Source organism: Salmo salar, chromosome 19, assembly GCF_965601325.2.
Source record: "Salmo salar chromosome 19, fSalSal1, whole genome shotgun sequence".
Classification (NCBI taxonomy): domain Eukaryota; kingdom Metazoa; phylum Chordata; class Actinopteri; order Salmoniformes; family Salmonidae; genus Salmo; species Salmo salar.
The window spans coordinates 90,986,125-91,005,828 of NC_138309.1; the positions used below are offsets into that span (position 1 = coordinate 90,986,125).

General features: G+C 44.5%; 1 protein-coding gene across 1 annotated transcript in view; it reads left to right on the top strand.

Annotated features, from left to right (window-relative positions):
- Window positions 1-2,464: 2,464 nt before the first annotated feature.
- The window catches only part of LOC106579767 (1-phosphatidylinositol 4,5-bisphosphate phosphodiesterase delta-1), a 133,087-nt gene continuing 115,847 nt past the window's right edge, over window positions 2,465-19,704 (top strand). Inside the window, exons 1-2 of the mRNA XM_082966031.1 lie at window positions 2,465-2,764; window positions 13,296-13,454. Of these exons, the coding sequence (XP_082822157.1) occupies window positions 2,734-2,764; window positions 13,296-13,454 (190 nt within the window). The 5' untranslated portion in view covers window positions 2,465-2,733. The remainder of the gene's footprint in view (window positions 2,765-13,295; window positions 13,455-19,704) is intronic.

A 19,704-nucleotide genomic window follows, 5' to 3' on the forward strand; every position in this document is an offset into this window, starting at 1 on the left:
ATATAGCCTCTCTACTGTATATAGCCTCTCTACTGTATATAGCCTCTCTACTGTATATAGCCTCTCTACTTTATATAGCCTCTCTACTGTATATAGCCTCTCTACTGTATATAGCCTCTCTACTGTATATAGCCTCTCTACTGTATATAGCCTCACTACTGTTATAGCCTCTCTACTGTATATAGCCTCTCTACTGTATATAGCCTCTCTACTGTATATATCCTCTCTACTGTATGTAACCTCTCTACTGTATATAGCCTCTCTACTGTATATAGCCCTCTACTGTATATAGCCTCTCTACTGTATATAGCCCCTCTACTGTATATAGCCTCTCTACTGTATATAGCCTCTCTACTGTATATAGCCTCTCTACTTTATATAGCCTCTCTACTGTATATAGCCTCTCTACTGTATGTAGCCCCTCTACTGTATATAGCCTCTCTACTGTATATAGCCTCTCTACTTTATATAGCCTCTCTACTGTATATAGCCTCTCTACTGTATATAACCTCTCTACTGTATATAACCTCTCTACTGTATATAGCCTCACTACTGTATATAGCCTCTCTACTTTATATAGCCTCTCTACTGTATATAGCCTCTCTACTGTATATAGCCTCTCTACTGTATATAGCCTCTCTACTGTATATAGCCTCACTACTTTTATAGCCTCTCTACTGTATATAGCCTCTCTACTGTATATAGCCTCTCTACTGTATATATCCTCTCTACTGTATGTAACCTCTCTACTGTATATAGCCTCTCTACTGTATATAGCCTCTACTGTATATAGCCTCTCTACTGTATATAGCCCCTCTACTGTATATAGCCTCTCTACTGTATATAGCCTCTCTACTGTATATAGCCTCTCTACTGTATGTAGCCTCTCTACTGTATGTAGCCCCTCTACTGTATATAGCCTCTCTACTGTATATAGCCTCTCTACTGTATATAGCCTCTCTACTTTATATAGCCTCTCTACTGTATATAGCCTCTCTACTGTATGTAGCCCCTCTACTGTATATAGCCTCTCTACTGTATATAGCCTCTCTACTGTATATAGCCTCTCTACTGTATATAGCCTCTCTACTGTATATAGCCTCTCTACTGTATATAGCCTCTCTACTGTATATAACCTCTCTACTGTATATAGCCTCTCTACTGTATATAGCCTCTCTACTGTATATAGCCTCTCTACTGTATATAGCCTCTCTACTGTATATAGCCTCTCTACTGTATATAGCCTCTCTACTGTATATAGCCTCTCTACTGTATATAGCCTCACTACTTTTATAGCCTCTCTACTGTATATAGCCTCTCTACTGTATATAGCCTCTCTACTGTATATAGCCTCTACTGTATATAGCCTCTACTGTATACAGCCTGTCTTTTTACTGTTGTTTTTATTTCTTTACCTACCTATTGTTCACCTAATACCTTTTTTGCACTATTGGTTAGAGCCTGTATTCAGCATTTCACTGTGAGGTCTACTACACCTGTTGTATTCAGCATTTCACTGTAAGGTCTACTACACCTGTTTTATTCAGCATTTCACTGTAAGGTCTACACCTGTTTTATTCAGCATTTCACTGTAAGGTCTACACCTGTTGTATTCAGCATTTCACTGTGAGGTCTACTACACCTGTTGTATTCAGCATTTCACTGTAAGGTCTACTACACCTGTTTTATTCAGCATTTCACTGTAAGGTCTACACCTGTTTTATTCAGCATTTCACTGTAAGGTCTACACCTGTTGTATTCAGCACACGTGACAAATAAACTTTGATTTGATTTGAAGACCAACTCATTGTAAAGCACTATGACCATGAACTGACAAAGGACACCTGGGACTTGATTCCTCCCTGGCATTATTGTGAAGACACACAACACAATTGAGTCTTCAGTTCCAAATTACACCAGTAGAGGTCATTCGTTACATAAATGATAGCAAAAGTATGATTTTTGGTGATTTATTTATTTATTATTATTATTAGCTTTACTACGAATTGACATGACATTTATTTGTAGTGCTTCCATTTCACTTTCCACTCAAGGATTGGTCCAGCAGAGTCAAGGTAGCTACTGGCTTCAGGTAAAGTCAGAGACGGTGGGTAATGAAGGGTCCTTGCTATTCTGGGTCCTTGGGATGTCCCCATGCAATTGAAGCTGACATTTAAAATTGTTAAAGTAAAGATTAAGATTATGGTAAAATAAAAGTTATGGTTAGGGATTAGAGTAAGGACGTCCCAAGGATCCCGGATAGGACTGTCCCTTGAGTAAGGACAGTCCTTTGTCTCCATGGCATAACTGTGATTCATTTAGCCTTGTGTCTTGTTCCAGTGCAAGGAAACACAAAGACACACAGCAGTAGAAATATGTATTGGAAAACAAATCAGAATTTCCCCTGCGTCAGGAATTCCATGTAGAGGTGTAGGCTAACCCAGGCTGCAATACGATCACCAGTCCGACCGGTGTGGCGGTGCGGAGGGTGTGGGCTGGTTGGGCTGAAGGGCAGGGCGCATACTTCGTACTCGTTATGCTGTAGGCTACCAGCTACTTTGCGCACTGTCTGTCTGGATCTAATCGGCAGCCTAAAGTGCCCAACGCTTTCTATCGCCGCTTTGCTATTCGCATTTATCCATAGAGACCCTTGGATTTGTACGTGCGCGTCATTTCTGACCTGTGGAGTGATTTTACGCGCCGGCAATTTGGGACTGATCTTATCGAATCCGAATGGAATCAAACGGCAAAGCGGGAAAACATGGTAGGTTGAGCTGCAGATATATGGACTATTGTGTGATATCTGTTCATATTTAGAGAACCTTCTTTTTTATGCTATGTTACCCGAACCACTGTAACATCCGGTTGATTCCATTCCTTAAAGGGCGTTGTGACCAGTTATGCTTGAGTGGAATGTGATTTGTTTGTCTGAGATTGTTGTCCTGCGTCCTATACAGGGCTGACTGACTGGGATTGTTGTCCTGCGTCCTATACAGGGCTGACTGACTGAGATTGTTGTCCTGCGTTCTATACAGGGCTGACTGACTGAGATTGTTGTCCTGCGTCCTATACAGGGCTGACTGACTGAGATTGTTGTCCTGCGTTCGTCTTGTACAGGGCTGACTGACTGAGATTGTTGTCCTGCGTCCTATACAGGGCTGACTGACTGAGATTGTTGTCCTGCGTCCTATACAGGGCTGACTGACTGAGATTGTTGTCCTGCGTTCTATACAGGGCTGACTGACTGAGATTGTTGTCCTGAGTCTTGTATAGGGCTGACTGACTGAGATTGTTGTCCTGCGTTCTATACAGGGCTGACTGACTGAGATTGTTGTCCTATCTTGTATAGGGCAGATGTTAAACCAAGGACAAAGTCATGGTCGTTATTGACCTAGGAAGAATACGTAGAATAAATGCTTTACCTTTGGAATTAACAATGTGGTTTATTGATGAGCAACAACATGTTTGTGTGCAGCCAGATCAGATGTTATTATGTGTGGAGGCAGGCAGAGAGAGGCAGCCAATCAGGGAGCAGGTAGAGAGAGGCAGCCAACCAGGGAGCGAAAGAGAGAGGCGGCCAACCAGGGAGCAGGTAGAGAGAGGCAGCCAACCAGGGAGCAGGTAGAGAGAGGCAGCCAACCAGGGAGCAGGTAGAGAGAGGCAGCCAACCAGGGAGCAGGTAGAGAGAGGTAGCCAACCAGGGAGCAGGTAGAGAGAGGCAGCCAACCAGGGAGCAGGTAGAGAGAGGCAGCCAACCAGGGAGCAGGTAGAGAGAGGCAGCCAACCAGGGAGCACGTAGAGAGAGGCAGCCAACCAGGGAGCAGGTAGAGAGAGGTAGCCAACCAGGGAGAAGGTAGAGAGAGGTAGCCAACCAGGGAGCAGGTAGAGAGAGGTAGCCAACCAGGGAGCAGGTAGAGAGAGGCAGCCAACCAGGGAGCAGGTAGAGAGAGGCAGCCAACCAGGGAGCAGGTAGAAAGAGGTAGCCAACCAGGGAGCAGGTAGAAAGAGGTAGCCAACCAGGGAGAAGGTAGAGAGAGGCAGCCAACCAGGGAGTAGGTAGAGAGAGGCGGCCAACCAGGGAGCAGGTAGAGAGAGGTAGCCAACCAGGGAGCAGGTAGAGAGAGGCAGCCAACCAGGGAGCAGGTAGAGAGAGGTAGCCCCTTTACTCAGTACTTTGTTGAAGCACCTTTGGCAGCGATTACAGCCTCAAGTCTTCTTGGGTTTGACGCTACAAGCTTGGCACACCTGTATTTGGGGAGTTTCTCCCATTCTTCTCTGCAGATCCTCTCAAGCTCTGTCAGGTTGGATGGGGAGTTTCTCCCATTCTTCTCTGCAGATCCTCTCCAGCTCTGTCAGGTTGGATGGATCAGTCATGTGGATGACATAAACATACAGTACATAGAATAAACAAACAAACAGTAGGGGTTTATTTACATTTGAGTCATTTAGCAGACTCTGATCCAGAAACACTTACAATAGTGAGTCAATTAGCAGACTACAGTGGTGAGTCATGTAGCAGATCCACTTACAGTGGTGAGTCATTTAGCAGATGTTCTTATTCAGATCCACTACAGTAGTGAGTCATTTAGCAGACTCTGATCCAGAAACACTTACAATAGTGAGTCAATTAGCAGACTACAGTGGTGAGTCATGTAGCAGATCCACTTACAGTGGTGAGTCATTTAGCAGATGTTCTTATTCAGATCCACTACAGTAGTGAGTCATTTAGCAGACTCTGATCCAGAAACACTTACAATAGTGAGTCAATTAGCAGACTACAGTGGTGAGTCATGTAGCAGATCCACTTACAGTGGTGAGTCATTTAGCAGATGTTCTTATTCAGATCCACTACAGTAGTGAGTCATTTAGCAGACACACTTATCCAGAGTCACTACAGTAGTGAGTGCACACATTCTCTTACCAGTCCCCTGTGGGAATTGAACCCATAACCATGATGTTGCAAGCACCATGCTCTACCAACTGAGCCACACATGAAGTCCCATTGAGACCATGTGCCTTTATTTACACAGGAAGTCCCATTGAGACCATGTGCCTTTATTTACACAGGAAGTCCCATTGAGACCATGTGTCTTTATTTACACAGGAAGTCCCATTGAGACCATGTGTCTTTATTTACACAGGAAGTCCCATTGAGACCATGTGTCTTTATTTACACAGGAAGTCCCATTGAGACCATGTGTCTTTATTTACACAGGAAGTCCCATTGAGACCATGTGTCTTTATTTACACAGGAAGTCCCATTGAGACCATGTGTCTTTTGCATGGGAGCCCTGCTTATCTAAATCTTTAATAAAGGTCGAATGTCCTCTCAGTCCCAGTTACAATATGCCTATAGGGTGTCTTTATACTGTAACTGTTGTAAACAATGTTGAGACGACTGTGGTGTGGCTGTTGAGCTCCCAGAATGCAATATGTGATTGTTATGGAGCTGTTTAATCATCAAGGGAGCACTTTGCAAACTCTGTCTGGCACAAAGCACTAGGACGTAAAACACCGTTTCACAGTAACATCTACATCTGGTTTGGCGTTTGGGTTAGAATGTGGTATGCTTTACTTTCCCTCCAACACTAGTCAGGAAAACACGTCTCTGCAGTGCTGCTGCTGCTCAGCCTGTGGTTCATATAGAAACAGCCAACAGATCAACTCTGAGAACAACACTGGTTTACATCTAAGGGTTCTTCATGTTGCTGTTACTGACAGGTTTTTCTATATTTTCTGAATTTCTCTTTTTTATTTTTTGTGTTCATGTTGAGCTGTGTTCAGGTTGGGCTGTGTTCAGGTTGGGCTGTGTTCAGGTTGGGCTGTGTTCAGGTTGGGCTGTGTTCAGGTTGGGCTGTGTTCAGGTTGGGCTGTGTTCAGGTTGGGCTGTGTTCAGGTTGGGCTGTGTTCATGTTGAGCTGTGTTCAGGTTGGGCTGTGTTCAGGTTGGGCTGTGTTCAGGTTGGGCTGTGTTCACGTTGGGCTGTGTTCACGTTGGGCTGTGTTCAGGTTGGGCTGTGTTCTGGTTGGGCTGTGTTCACGTTGGGCTGTGTTCAGGTTGGGCTGTGTTCAGGTTGGGCTGTGTTCAGGTTGGGCTGTGTTCAGGTTGGGCTGTGTTCACGTTGGGCTGTGTTCAGGTTGGGCTGTGTTCAGGTTGGGCTGTGTTCAGGTTGGGCTGTGTTCACGTTGGGCTGTGTTCAGGTTGGGCTGTATTCATGTTAGGATATGTTCATGTTGAGCTGTGTTCAGGTTGGGCTGTGTTCAGGTTGGGCTGTGTTCAGGTTGGGCTGTGTTCACGTTGGGCTGTGTTCACGTTGGGCTGTGTTCAGGTTGGGCTGTGTTCACGTTGGGCTGTGTTCAGGTTGGGCTGTGTTCAGGTTGGGCTGTGTTCAGGTTGGGCTGTGTTCAGGTTGGGCTGTGTTCACGTTGGGCTGTGTTCAGGTTGGGCTGTATTCATGTTAGGATATGTTCAGGTTGGGCTGTGTTCAGGTTGGGCTGTGTTCAGGTTGGGCTGTGTTCAGGTTGGGCTGTGTTCAGGTTGGGCTGTGTTCACGTTGGGCTGTGTTCAGGTTGGGCTGTGTTCAGGTTGGGCTGTATTCATGTTAAGATGTGTTCATGATGGGCTGTGTTCAGGTTGGGCTGTGTTCAGGTTGGGCTGTATTCATGTTTGGATATGTTCAGGTTAAGATGTGTTCATGATGGGCTGTGTTCAGGTTGGGCTGTGTTCAGGTTGGGCTGTATTCATGTTTGGATATGTTCAGGTTAAGATGTGTTCATGATGGGCTGTGTTCATGATGGGCTGTGTTCAGGTTGGGCTGTATTCATGTTTGGATATGTTCAGGTTAAGATGTGTTCATGATGGGCTGTGTTCAGGTTGGGCTGTGTTCAGGTTGGGCTGTATTCATGTTTGGATATGTTCAGGTTAAGATGTGTTCATGATGGGCTGTGTTCAGGTTGGGCTGTATTCATGTTTGGATATGTTCAGGTTAAGATGTGTTCATGATGGGCTGTGTTCAGGTTGGGCTGTGTTCAGGTTGGGCTGTGTTCAGGTTGGGCTGTGTTCAGGTTGGGCTGTGTGTAAAGGGTGCCTTGTTTACATTATTTACAATAAAGCGGCAATCAGCAATTGAAACAATAACAAAGCGTGTAAAAAGCTGAGGGACGGGGCTGGAGAAATGTAATCACTCTCAAATTCATAGACAAAGCTATGGATGCAAGGATTGACCATCCATGATATTAACATGATCTTTTTAAACATGTTTTGAGGCTGAACAGTGTTTGTTTACATGTACTTTGTTTTACAAACATTGGAGTAAAACAAGCTTATATTTTGGGTTTTCATGGAGTGTGACAGTTGAACTAAGCTCATGAGGCATTTATAAGTTATATTTTTCAGGAATCAATTGGTACATGTTTTTTATTTATAGGCCTAGAATGGATGTAAAATTGTAGATTGCCCCTTTAAACAAGGGCTGTTCAGCTCCAGACTAGCCCAACCGTTACTACTGCAGATGGAAATACTGTTTTAATTAAAAATACTGGAATGTTTCATTACACCCAAACATGACTGACTGGCTGACTGACTGGCTGGCTGACTGGCTGACTGACTGACCGACTGACTGACCGACTGACTGGCTAACTGACCGACTGGCTGACTGACTGACTGACTGGCTGACTGACTGGCTGACTGGCTGACTGACCGACTGGCTGACTGACCGACTGGCTGACTGACCGACTGGCTGACTGACTGACTGGCTGACTGGCTGACTGGCTGACTGACTGACTGACTGACTGACTGGCTGACTGGCTGACTGGCTGACTGGCTGACTGACTGACTGGCTGACTGGCTGACTGACTGACCGACTGACTGACCGACTGGCTGACCGACTGGCTGGCTGGCTGGCTGACTGACTGACTGACTGGCTGACTGACTGACTGGCTGACTGGCTGACTGGCTGACTGACTGACTGGCTGACTGGCTGACTGACTGACTGGCTGACCGACTAAACGACTGGCTGACTGGCTGACTGACCGATTGACTGACTGACTGACTGACTGACTGACTGACTGGCTGACTGACCGACTAAGCGACTGACCGATTGGCTGACTGACTGACTGACCGACTGGCTGGCTGACTGACCGATTGGCTGACTGACTGGCCGACTGACCGATTGACTGACCGACTGGCTGGCTGACTGACTGATTGGCTGACTGACTGGCCGACCGACCGATTGGCTGACTGACTGGCTGACCGATTGACTGACTGACCGATTGGCTGACTGACCGATTGGCTGACTGACCGATTGGCTGACTGACCGATTGGCTGACTGACTGACTGGCTGACCGATTGGCTGACTGACCGATTGACTGACTGGCTGACCGATTGGCTGACTGACTGACTGGCTGACCGATTGGCTGACTGACTGGATGACTGACCGATTGACTGACTGGCTGGCTGATTGACTGGCCGACCGACCGACCGTCTGGCTGACTGACTGACTGACTGTTATTAGTTGGTGTTCATATTGGTTAGAGGTTTGTATAGTGGATGGATAAAGAGTCCGTTTTTAAAGGGCATGTCTCTCTGAGTTTCCATGTCTCACTGGAAATGGAGTAGTCAGCTTAAAGACAGGAACAGAAACTATCCACTGCTAAAAGTAAAGGAAAAACAATTGGAAATCTGTCCCATATACACTGATCAGGTCATCTTTACAATGGTAGTGGTTAGGATTGTGTTTACAATGGTAGTGGTTAGGATTGTGTTTATAATGGTAGTGGTTAGGATTGTGTTTATAATGGTAGTGGTTAGGATTGTGTTTATAATGGTAGTGGTTAGGATTGTGTTTACAATGGTAGTGGTTAGGATTGTGTTTACAATGGTAGTGGTTAGGATTGTGTTTATAATGGTAGTGGTTAGGATTGTGTTTATAATGGTAGTGGTTAGGATTGTGTTTATAATGGTAGTGGTTAGGATTGTGTTTACAATGGTAGTGGTTAGGATTGTGTTTACAATGGTAGTGGTTAGGATTGTGTTTATAATGGTAGTGGTTAGGATTGTGTTTATAATGGTAGTGGTTAGGATTGTGTTTATAATGGTAGTGGTTAGGATTGTGTTTATAATGGTAGTGGTTAGGATTGTGTTTACAATGGTAGTGGTTAGGATTGTGTTTACAATGGTAGTGGTTAGGATTGTGTTTACAATGGTAGTGGTTAGGATTGTGTTTACAATGGTAGTGGTTAGGATTGTGTTTATAATGGTAGTGGTTAGGATTGTGTTTACAATGGTAGTGGTTAGGATTGTGTTTATAATGGTAGTGGTTAGGATTGTGTTTACAATGGTAGTGGTTAGGATTGTGTTTACAATGGTAGTGGTTAGGATTGTGTTTACAATGGTAGTGGTTAGGATTGTGTTTATAATGGTAGTGGTTAGGATTGTGTTTACAATGGTAGTGGTTAGGATTGTGTTTATAATGGTAGTGGTTAGGATTGTGTTTATAATGGTAGTGGTTAGGATTGTGTTTATAATGGTAGTGGTTAGGATTGTGTTTATAATGGTAGTGGTTAGGATTGTGTTTACAATGGTAGTGGTTAGGATTGTGTTTACAATGGTAGTGGTTAGGATTGTGTTTATAATGGTAGTGGTTAGGATTGTGTTTACAATGGTAGTGGTTAGGATTGTGTTTACAATGGTAGTGGTTAGGATTGTGTTTACAATGGTAGTGGTTAGGATTGTGTTTATAATGGTAGTGGTTAGGATTGTGTTTACAATGGTAGTGGTTAGGATTGTGTTTACAATGGTAGTGGTTAGGATTGTGTTTATAATGGTAGTGGTTAGGATTGTGTTTATAATGGTAGTGGTTAGGATTGTGTTTATAATGGTAGTGGTTAGGATTGTGTTTATAATGGTAGTGGTTAGGGCGTGCTCGGCCATTCTTTTCCTGTAGTCCACGATCATCTCTTTTGTCTTGATCACATTGAGGGAGAGTTTGTTGTTCTGGCACCACACTGCCAGGTCTCTGACCTCCTCCCTTTAGGCTGTCTCATGACCTACCCTCCATAGCAGGTATCCTACAGCCTATAATGACCTACCCTCCATAGCAGGTAGTCTACAGCCTATAATGACCTACCCTCCATAGCAGGTATCCTACAGCCAATAATGACCTACCTTCCATAGCAGGTAGCCTACAGCCTATAATGACCTACCCTCCATAGCAGGTAGTCTACAGCCTATAATGACCTACTCTCCATACACAAATAATTACATTTTAACTTGACAATATCATATTTGCACTGATTGTTTGGAGGGGAAAATTCTCAAAAGGGTGTTACTGATTTTGTACCTTACTGTGACGAACGTCGTAGTGAGGAAACCAAGGTGCAGCGTGGTGAGTGCTCATGTTCAAAATGTATTTTAACTCAGAACACTAAATCAAAATAACAAACAACGGAAAATGAACGTCACGTTCTGCAGGCTTTACTGAGCTGTACAAAAACAAGATCCCACACTGAAGGAGGGAAGAAGGGCTGCCTAAGTATGATTCCCAATCAGAGACAACGATAGACAGCTGCCTCTGATTGGAAACCATACTAGGCCAATCAAAGAAAAACAACACAGACTGCCCACCCCACACCCTGACCTAACAAAATAGAGAAATTAACCGTCTCTCTCAGGTCAGGGCGTGACAGTACCCCCCCCCCCCCAAAGGTGCGGACTCCCGGCCGCAAACCCGAACCTATAGGGGAGGGTCCGGATGGGCATCTACCCATGGTGGCGGCTCCGGTTCGGGGCGTAGCCCCCGCTCCGCACACTGATCCCTCCGCTTTTGTGCCACCGGACCGTGGATTGTCGGAGGAGGAACCGGACCGTAGATCATCGCCGGAGGCTCTGTGCTGCAGGCCGCCGCCGGAGGCTCTGGGCTGAAGGCTGCCACCGGAGGTTCCGGGCTGAAGGCCGCCGCTGAAGACTCCGGGCTGCAGACCACCGCTGAAGACTCCGGGCTGCGGACCGCCGCTGAAGACTCCGGACTGCGGACCGTGCTGAAGACTCCGGACTGCGGGCCATCTCAGGAGTTTCCGGACTGCGGGCCGTCTCAGGAGGTTCCGGACTACGGGCCGTCTCAGGAGGTTCCGGACTGCGGGCCGTCTCAGGAGGTTCCGGACTGCGGGCCGTCTCAGGAGGTTCCGGACTGCGGGCCGTCTCAGGAGGTTCCGGACTGCGGGCCGTCTCAGGAGGTTCCGGACTGCGGGCCGTCTCAGGAGGTTCCGGACTGCGGGCCGTCTCAGGAGGTTCCGGACTGCGGGCCGTCTCAGGAGGTTCCGGACTGCGGGCCGTCTCAGGAGGTTCCGGACTGCGGGCCATCTCAGGAGGTTCCGGACTGCGGGCCATCTCAGGAGGTTCCGGACTGTAGAACGTCGCCGGAAGTTCTGGACTGGGAACTGTCGACGGAAGCTCTGGACTGGGAACTGTCGACGGAAGCTCTGGACTGGGAACTGTCGCCAGAGGCCTAATGCGTGGATCTGGCATAGGTGGCGCCAGACTAGTAACACACACCTCAGGGCGAGTGTGGGGAGCAGGAACAGGACCCCCCGACTGGGCAGGCGCACTGGAGGCCTGATGCGTAGGGCTGGCACAGGTGGCGCCAGACTGGTAACACCCACCTCAGGGCAAGTGCGAGGAGCAGGCACAGGGCGTACCAGGCTGGATAGACTCACTGGAGGCCGGGTACGTGGGGCAGGCACAGGATATACTGGGCCGTGGAGGCGCACCGGAGGTCTCGAGCATATAGCTGGCACAACCCGTGCTGGCTGGATGCTTACTTTCGCCCGGCAAACGCGGGGAGCTGGCACAGGACGCACTGGGCTGTGAATACGCACTGGTGACACAGTGCGCAGCGCCGGCGCATGATATCCTGGACCGAGAAGGCGAACTGGAGACCAGGAACGCTGAGCTGGCACCACTCTTCCTGGCTGAAAGCTCAACCCAGCACGGCAAATGCGGGGCGCCGGCACAGATCGCACCGGACTGTGAATGCGCACTGGCGACACAGTGCGCATCACCGCATAACACGGTGCTTGCTTCTTCACTCGCTCCCCACGGTAAGCACGGGGAGTTGGCTCAGGTCTCCAACCTGACTCTGCCAATCTCCCCGTGTGCCCCCCCCAAACATTTTTTGGGGTCTGCCTCTCGCACTTGCCTCGTGGTTGGTATAGTGCCTCGTAGTATCGCTGCTCCGCTCTTGCTGCCTCGATTTCCTCTTTAGGACGGCGATACTCCCCAGCCTGCCTCCAGGGTCCTTTCCCATCCAATATCTCCTCCCAAGTCCATTTGTCCTGCTGATCACACTGCTTGGTCCTTCGGTGGTGGGAGATTCTGTCACGGTTGTCGAAGGAAGGAGAAGCGGACCAAAGTGTGTGTCGTTCCACATTTTATTTACACTGTGAAACTAGGCAATACATATAAATAACTGAATAACAAAAACAACAAACCGTGACGCAGAGGTGAAACATACACTGACTCAAAGATAATCTCCCACAAACCCAGGTGGGACAAACACCAACTTAAATATGATCCCCAATTAGAGACAACGAGGACCAGCTGCCTCTAATTGGAGATCATCCCAAACACAGCCCAACATAGAAATACAAAACTAGAACAACCCAAAATAGAAATTCAAAACTAGAACATAACAACATAGAAAAACTAAACTAGAAAACACCCCTGTCACACCCTGACCTACTCTACCATAGAAAATAACAAATGACTATGGTCATGATGTGACAAAGTGTGGCAAATGGGAGTGCTTCGGTCGCAATTTCAACCCCTGAGTGGTAGCAAGTAGTGAGTAGCAAGTCGTTCACTAACTAACGGCTCTTTTTGAATGGCTCTTTTTGGTGAACGTTGGGAACCAAATAGCATTGATGAAAGAGACAATAATTTGGCTTACTGATTTACATACGGGTACTAGTGTGTTTTACTCTTTAAACAATGATTGTCTGCAAATAAGTTACAAAATCATTCTCTGAAGATGGTGAATCCTCACTGCAGAAACAATAAATAGTGGGGAGAGCAAGTCATTCTAGTCCATGTGATCTAATACTTGTGATCTTATAATTTGTCCAGATAAAAATGTATTTGAACAAGCATATCACGATCTGACATAATGGTAGCCTACTTTTTGGTTCTTGGTTGATTTTCAAGCATTTTGAATGAAGAGCCGTTTGGGAGCCAAATGATGCAGCTCTTTTATGTGACGGTTAATGTCTGCCTGACCTCTAACCTCTGTGTGACCCCACTAGGTTTAGAGGGCGATGTGGACCTCCAGTTCCTGCTGGAGGGGGGAAAGCTGCTGAAAGTAAAGTCTTCCTCTTGGAAAAAGAACCGAATGTACAAGCTGCATGATGACTACACGACCATATGGCATGAGTCATACAGGATATTCAAGAGAAAAGAGACCTGTGAGTACTGCACTGTTACTGTACCATTCATCTACATCTACAACTGATATAAAGGTAGCCCATTGATAGGCCTCAAACAAATGTACCTCCATTCTGTTATGAAACAACAAATCCCTGGATACCACTACTGGTCAGGCTGGGGGTTACATCCCTGGATACCACTACTGGTCAGGCTGGGGGTTACATCCCTGGATACCACTACTGGTCAGGCTGGGGGTTACATCCCTGGATACCACTACTGGTCAGACTGGGGGTTACATCCCTGGATACCACTACTGGTCAGACTGGGGGTTACATCCCTGGATACCACTACTGGTCAGGCTGGGGGTTACATCCCTGGATACCACTACTGGTCAGGCTGGGGGTTACATCCCTGGATACCACTACTGGTCAGGCTGGGGGTTACATCCCTGGATACCACTACTGGTCAGGCTGGGGGTTACATCCCTGGATACCACTACTGGTCAGGCTGGGGGTTACATCCCTAGATACCACTACTGATCAGGCTGGGGGTAACATCCCTGGATACCACTACTGGTCAGGCTGGGGGTTACATCCCTGGATACCACTACTGGTCAGGCTGGGGGTTACATCCCTGGATACCACTACTGGTCAGGCTGGGGGTTACATCCCTGGATACCACTACTGGTCAGGCTGGGGGTTACATCCCTAGATACCACTACTGGTCAGGCTGGGGGTTACATCCCTGGATACCACTACTGGTCAGGCTGGGGGTTACATCCCTGGATACCACTACTGGTCAGGCTGGGGGTTACATCCCTGGATACCACTACTGGTCAGGCTGGGGGTTACATCCCTAGATACCACTACTGGTCAGGCTGGGGGTTACATCCCTGGATACCACTACTGGTCAGGCTGGGGGTTACATCCCTGGATACCACTACTGGTCAGGCTGGGGGTTACATCCCTGGATACCACTACTGGTCAGGCTGGGGGTAACATCCCTGGATACCACTAGTTGTAAAAACACTGCCACTTAGCGTCATTCAAACATACTTTTTATTATGATTTATTTAGACTTTAAAAAAAAACTTTTATCTTTGACCATCATTCTATCTCCCGCACAGCAACTCTACTCTCATTTGTCTCCAATTCCACATCCCAACCCTTCCCTCAGCCCATCCCACCTATCTCTGCTGGCCACCCACTTCAGGTTTCAACCCATCCCAACCCTCAGCTTCCCTCAGCCCATCCCATCTATCTCTGCTGGCCACCCACTTCAGGTTTCTACGCAACACATATCTTTCAACTGTGCTGTGATGTTTAAAGTACATTTTCAATCTATCTAATCGAATATAACCCACAGATTGCGAGTTGAAGAGTATTAGTATATTAGTAATTGACTGACCCGGTCTCTCCAGATCTCCTAACAGTACTATTTCTAGGGTCAATTTTAGATCAATGCTATTCATTTTCCAGAAACAGGCTACCTGAAGGCAATACCAAAATAAATGGTCTATTGATTCTGTATCCTCACAACAAAATCTGCAAAGCTTCGATGATTTTATGCCCCAAACATTCAACATTTTGTTTGTATACATTTTGTTGGTATAATGGTATACTTTTCTATTTATGCTATTTTTATTCCTCTGCCAGTTTTGATCCTTTATATTGGGCAGACAGACCAGTTCCCTACCTCCTCCCGCTGCCAGACACCTCTGTCACGACAGACCAGTTCCCTCCTCCTCCTCTGCCAGTTTTGATCCTTTATATTGGGCAGACAGACCAGTTCCCTACCTCCTCCCGCTGCCAGACACCTCTGTCACGACAGACCAGTTCCCTACCTCCTCCTCTGTCACGACAGACCAGTTCCCTACCTCCTCCTCTGTCACGACAGACCAGTTCCCTACCTCCTCCCGCTGCCAGACACCTCTGTCACGACAGACCAGTTCCCTACCTCCTCCTCTGTCACGACAGACCAGTTCCCTACCTCCTCCCGCTGCCAGACACCTCTGTCACGACAGACCAGTTCCCTACCTCCTCCTCTGTCACGACAGACCAGTTCCCTACCTCCTCCTCTGCCACGATTGGACCAAGGCGCAGCGTGAATATCGTTCCACATATTTTATTATAATGCGAAACTATGCAAGACATACAATAAACAAAACAACAAACCGTGGCGACAAAGGTGCAACATGCACTAACTCAAAATAATCTCCCAGAAACACAGGTGGGAAAAACAACTACTTAAATATGATCCCCAATTAGAGACAACGATGACCTCTAATTGGGGATCATCCGAAAAACCCCAACATAGAAAAACAGAAACTAGAACCACACATAGAAAAATAAAACTAGAATAAACCCCCCCAGTCACGCTCTGACCTACTCTACCATAGAAAATAAGAGCTCTCTATGGTCAGGACGTGACAACCTCCTCCATTTTTGGGGCAATGCTGTAATCAATTGGTTGTACTCTTGGATTGAGCAGACCTCCATGAAGGACATAACTCTACCATTCCAATTTACAATATCATTTAAGAACAAAATACCCTTTTCAAACATCTTTCCCATAAATACAGGTATTTTATTAACCAGCACATTTGAGTTCAGCCATAATATTTGTTGTAATATTTGTTCTATCTTTTCAGGGGGATGAAATTGAAATTGTAGCCAGCTCTGCAGTGCTTGTTTGAAAAAGAGAGATACTTGGAAAAAAGTATAATTTTCAATTAATTGAAAATGAGACATGGCAATCTGCACAAAGGCAAAAAGGCCATTTTTAAACAATGGATGAGCTTTTCTTAGTAATCTACATGAGAACCATTTAGGGTTCAAATACAACTTTTGAATGAGTGAAGCTTTTAGAGAGAGGTTTAGTGCTTTTATATTTATTAATCTCAACCCACCCAATTCATATTCATTATATAGATGGGCATGTTTTATTTTATCTGGTTTAGCGTCCCAGACAAAGCAAAATATTTTTTGCTCATATGATTTGAAAAACAAATCATCAGGAGTTGGCAGCGCCATAAGTAAGTGAATAAACTGAGATATGACTAAGGAGTTAATCAGAGCAATTTTTCCATATAAATAGACAGGTATTTACCTCTCCATGGTTGCAGGATCTTGTTTATTTTTACAAGTTTTGTATTGAAATTCATTGTGGAGAGCTTATTTATATATTTTGTATTATGAATACCGAGTATGTCTACTTCACCATAAGCCCATTTTATAGGTAAGCTGCAGGGTAATGTAAAAGTTGTATTTTAAGGATCCAATACGTAATATTGTACACTTATCATAATTAGGTTTTAGTCCAGAGTACAGAAACGTTATCTAGATCTTCAATGAGACATTTCAGGGATGTAGCTCGTGGACTTAATATAAAACTTGAGTCATCGGCATACATGGACACCTTTGTATTTAAGCCTTGGATTTATAATCCTCTAATGTTGTTATTGGATCTGATTTTAATAGCTAGCATTTCGATGGCCAAAACGAATAGATATGGTGACAGCGGACACCCTTGTTTAACTCCTCTTGACGATTCAAAACTCTCTGAGAAGTAGCCTTTATTTACTATTCTACACCTTGCTATACATTATTTTTACCCATTTTATAAGAGAATTACCGAAATTGAAAAAATACAGGCATTTATAAATAAAATCCAGTCTTACTTTATCAAATGCCTTTTCAAAATCCACTATAAATACCATTCCTGGCTTCTTATATGTTTCATGATTTTCTATTATTTCTAGTAGTTGTTGTATATTATCTCCAATGTATCGTCCATGTAAAAATCTGTCTGATCAGGATGAACAATACCTGGTAAAACCCTTTCAAATCTGAGTGCTATGAGTGCTAGTATTTTTGCATCACAACATTGAAGTGTAAGGGGCCTCCAGTTTTTTAGATAGGCTGAGTCTTTATATTTGCCATCTGGGTCTTGTTTAAATAATAGAGAAATCAGACCTTCCTGCTGAGTACCTGACAGACCACCATTTCTATAGGGGTAGTTAAAACAAGCTAACAATGGAGATTTTTGTATATCAAAAAAGGCTTGATATACCTCGAACGCTATGCCATCAAGCCCTGGGGTTTTTCCAGACTGGAAGGATTTAATAGCCTCAAGAAGTTCTTCTTCTGTAATTTGACCTTCACACTGATCTTTCTGTACATTTGTTAATTTTCCATTATTTATATTATTTGGGAAGAATTCCTTACCGTAATCTTCATTCAGTGAGAAAGGATGATACAGAAAAGAGAACATCTGCCTAAAATAATTAGCTTCCTCTTTTAAAATATAATTCAGAGAATCATATATGACTCCGTCTTCAGTAACGAGTTTCTGCAAATGCTTTTTGTTAGCGTTCCTGTATTGGAGATTCAGGAAGAATTTTGTGCATTTTTTTTGTATCATATTCCATCCAGTTGGCTTTATTTTTGTAATAGATTACATTAGATCGTTCTGGAATAAGCTCCTCAAGTTCTTTTTGTTTTTCCTCTAACTTATTTTGTATCTCTGTAGTATCGTTTTTATTGCCATCTACCTGTACTATTAGTTCATGGATTTCCCTTGTTAGTCTTGTCTCTTTAGCCAGAAACTGCTTTTTTATTATTGATGAATATTGAATTGAATGAACCCTGAAGGTATATTTAAAGGTATCCCAAACAATAGGGGGATTTGCTGAACCTATATTAGACTGGAAAAATTCTGTTATAATTTTTTTTTTGTCTTAGTTAAAAATAAGTTGTCCTCCAGTAAACCTTGATTAAATTTCCAATATCCCCGTCCACTTGGAAAATCTATAAGAGTTATGTGAATGCCAATTAGATGATGATCCGATCGCATTCTGTCTCCTATTAAAACTTTTTGAACCTTTGATGCAAGAGAGAAAGAGACAAGAAAGTAGTCAAGACGACCAGCTTGATTAAGTCTCCTCCATGTATATCTCACTAGGTCGGGGTATTTTAGTCTCCAAATATCCACTATTTCTAATGTGTTCATAATATTTGTGATTTCCTTAAGGGCACGGTGATGATAGTTTGTAGAGTGATTACCTTTACGGTCCATTGAGGTACTTAACACTGTGTTATAGTCTCCTACCATAATGATTAGATCATTTGTTGCCTGTAAGTTCAATAAATTGGTATAAATATTTTCGAAGAAGTGTGGATCATCCTGATTTGGACCATATAGATTAATGAGCCAAATATCTTTTTCGTCCAATTTCATATTCAAAAGGATCCACCTTCCTTGTGAATCATTCTTGACAATTTGCACATTCAGATCGAAATTTTTGTTAATTAATATCATCACACCTTTCGAGTTCCGTTGTCCATGACAGAAAATGATTTCACCACCCCGTTCCTTTTCCCACGCAACTTCATCTCAGGATGTAGAGTGAGTTTCCTGTAAACAGTATGTGTTATATTCCTTTTCTTTTAGCCATGTAAAGACTGATCCTCTTTTTTTATAATCTGCTAAACCATTACAATTATAACTAGCTATACTTATTTCACCCCTTACCATAACTAGATACTATTCTCAGTCTAAATTGACCATAATTAGTGCTTGTTATTGCCATCAGAGGTATTATGAAGGTCAAAACTAGAGCTTTCAAATGTCTGATATTTAAAATTCAAGAAATAGGTTCTAGCAATATTTGTTATATTCCCTTGCCTGTTTGCCTGTGAGCCAATGCCACAGATGTTAGAAAATTGAGACAAGATATTATGTGTAACAAATCTGAGTAGGTTGATGTGTATGATATTAGATGTGATTTAATGAGAGTGTGTACGATGTCTGTATAAGAGTAAGACTATAATGTGTGATGTCCAAATAAATAATAACTCTGCCATTTTTCATGGTTGAGTGTAACATGTAATGCGTATAGCCTTAATATTCATGATGATAATTGTAATCCATATCGTATCACCGTCATAGTTGCATCATAATTACCTTTAACATAATTGAAAAACACATCCCAGCATTTCCATAGCAATTGACCCTGACCTGTTCACCGGACGTGCTTGTTGCACCCTCGACAACTACTATGATTATTATTATTTGACCATGCTGGTCATTTATGAACATTTTAACATCTTGACCATGTGCTGTTATAATATCCACCCGGCACAGCCAGAAGAGGTCTGGCCACCCCTCATAGCCTGGTTCCTCTCTAGGTTTCTTCCTAGGTTTTTGGCCTTTCTAGGGAGTTTTTCCTAGGGAGTTTTTCCTAGCCACCGTGCTTCTTTCACATGCATTGCTTGCCGTTTGGGGTTT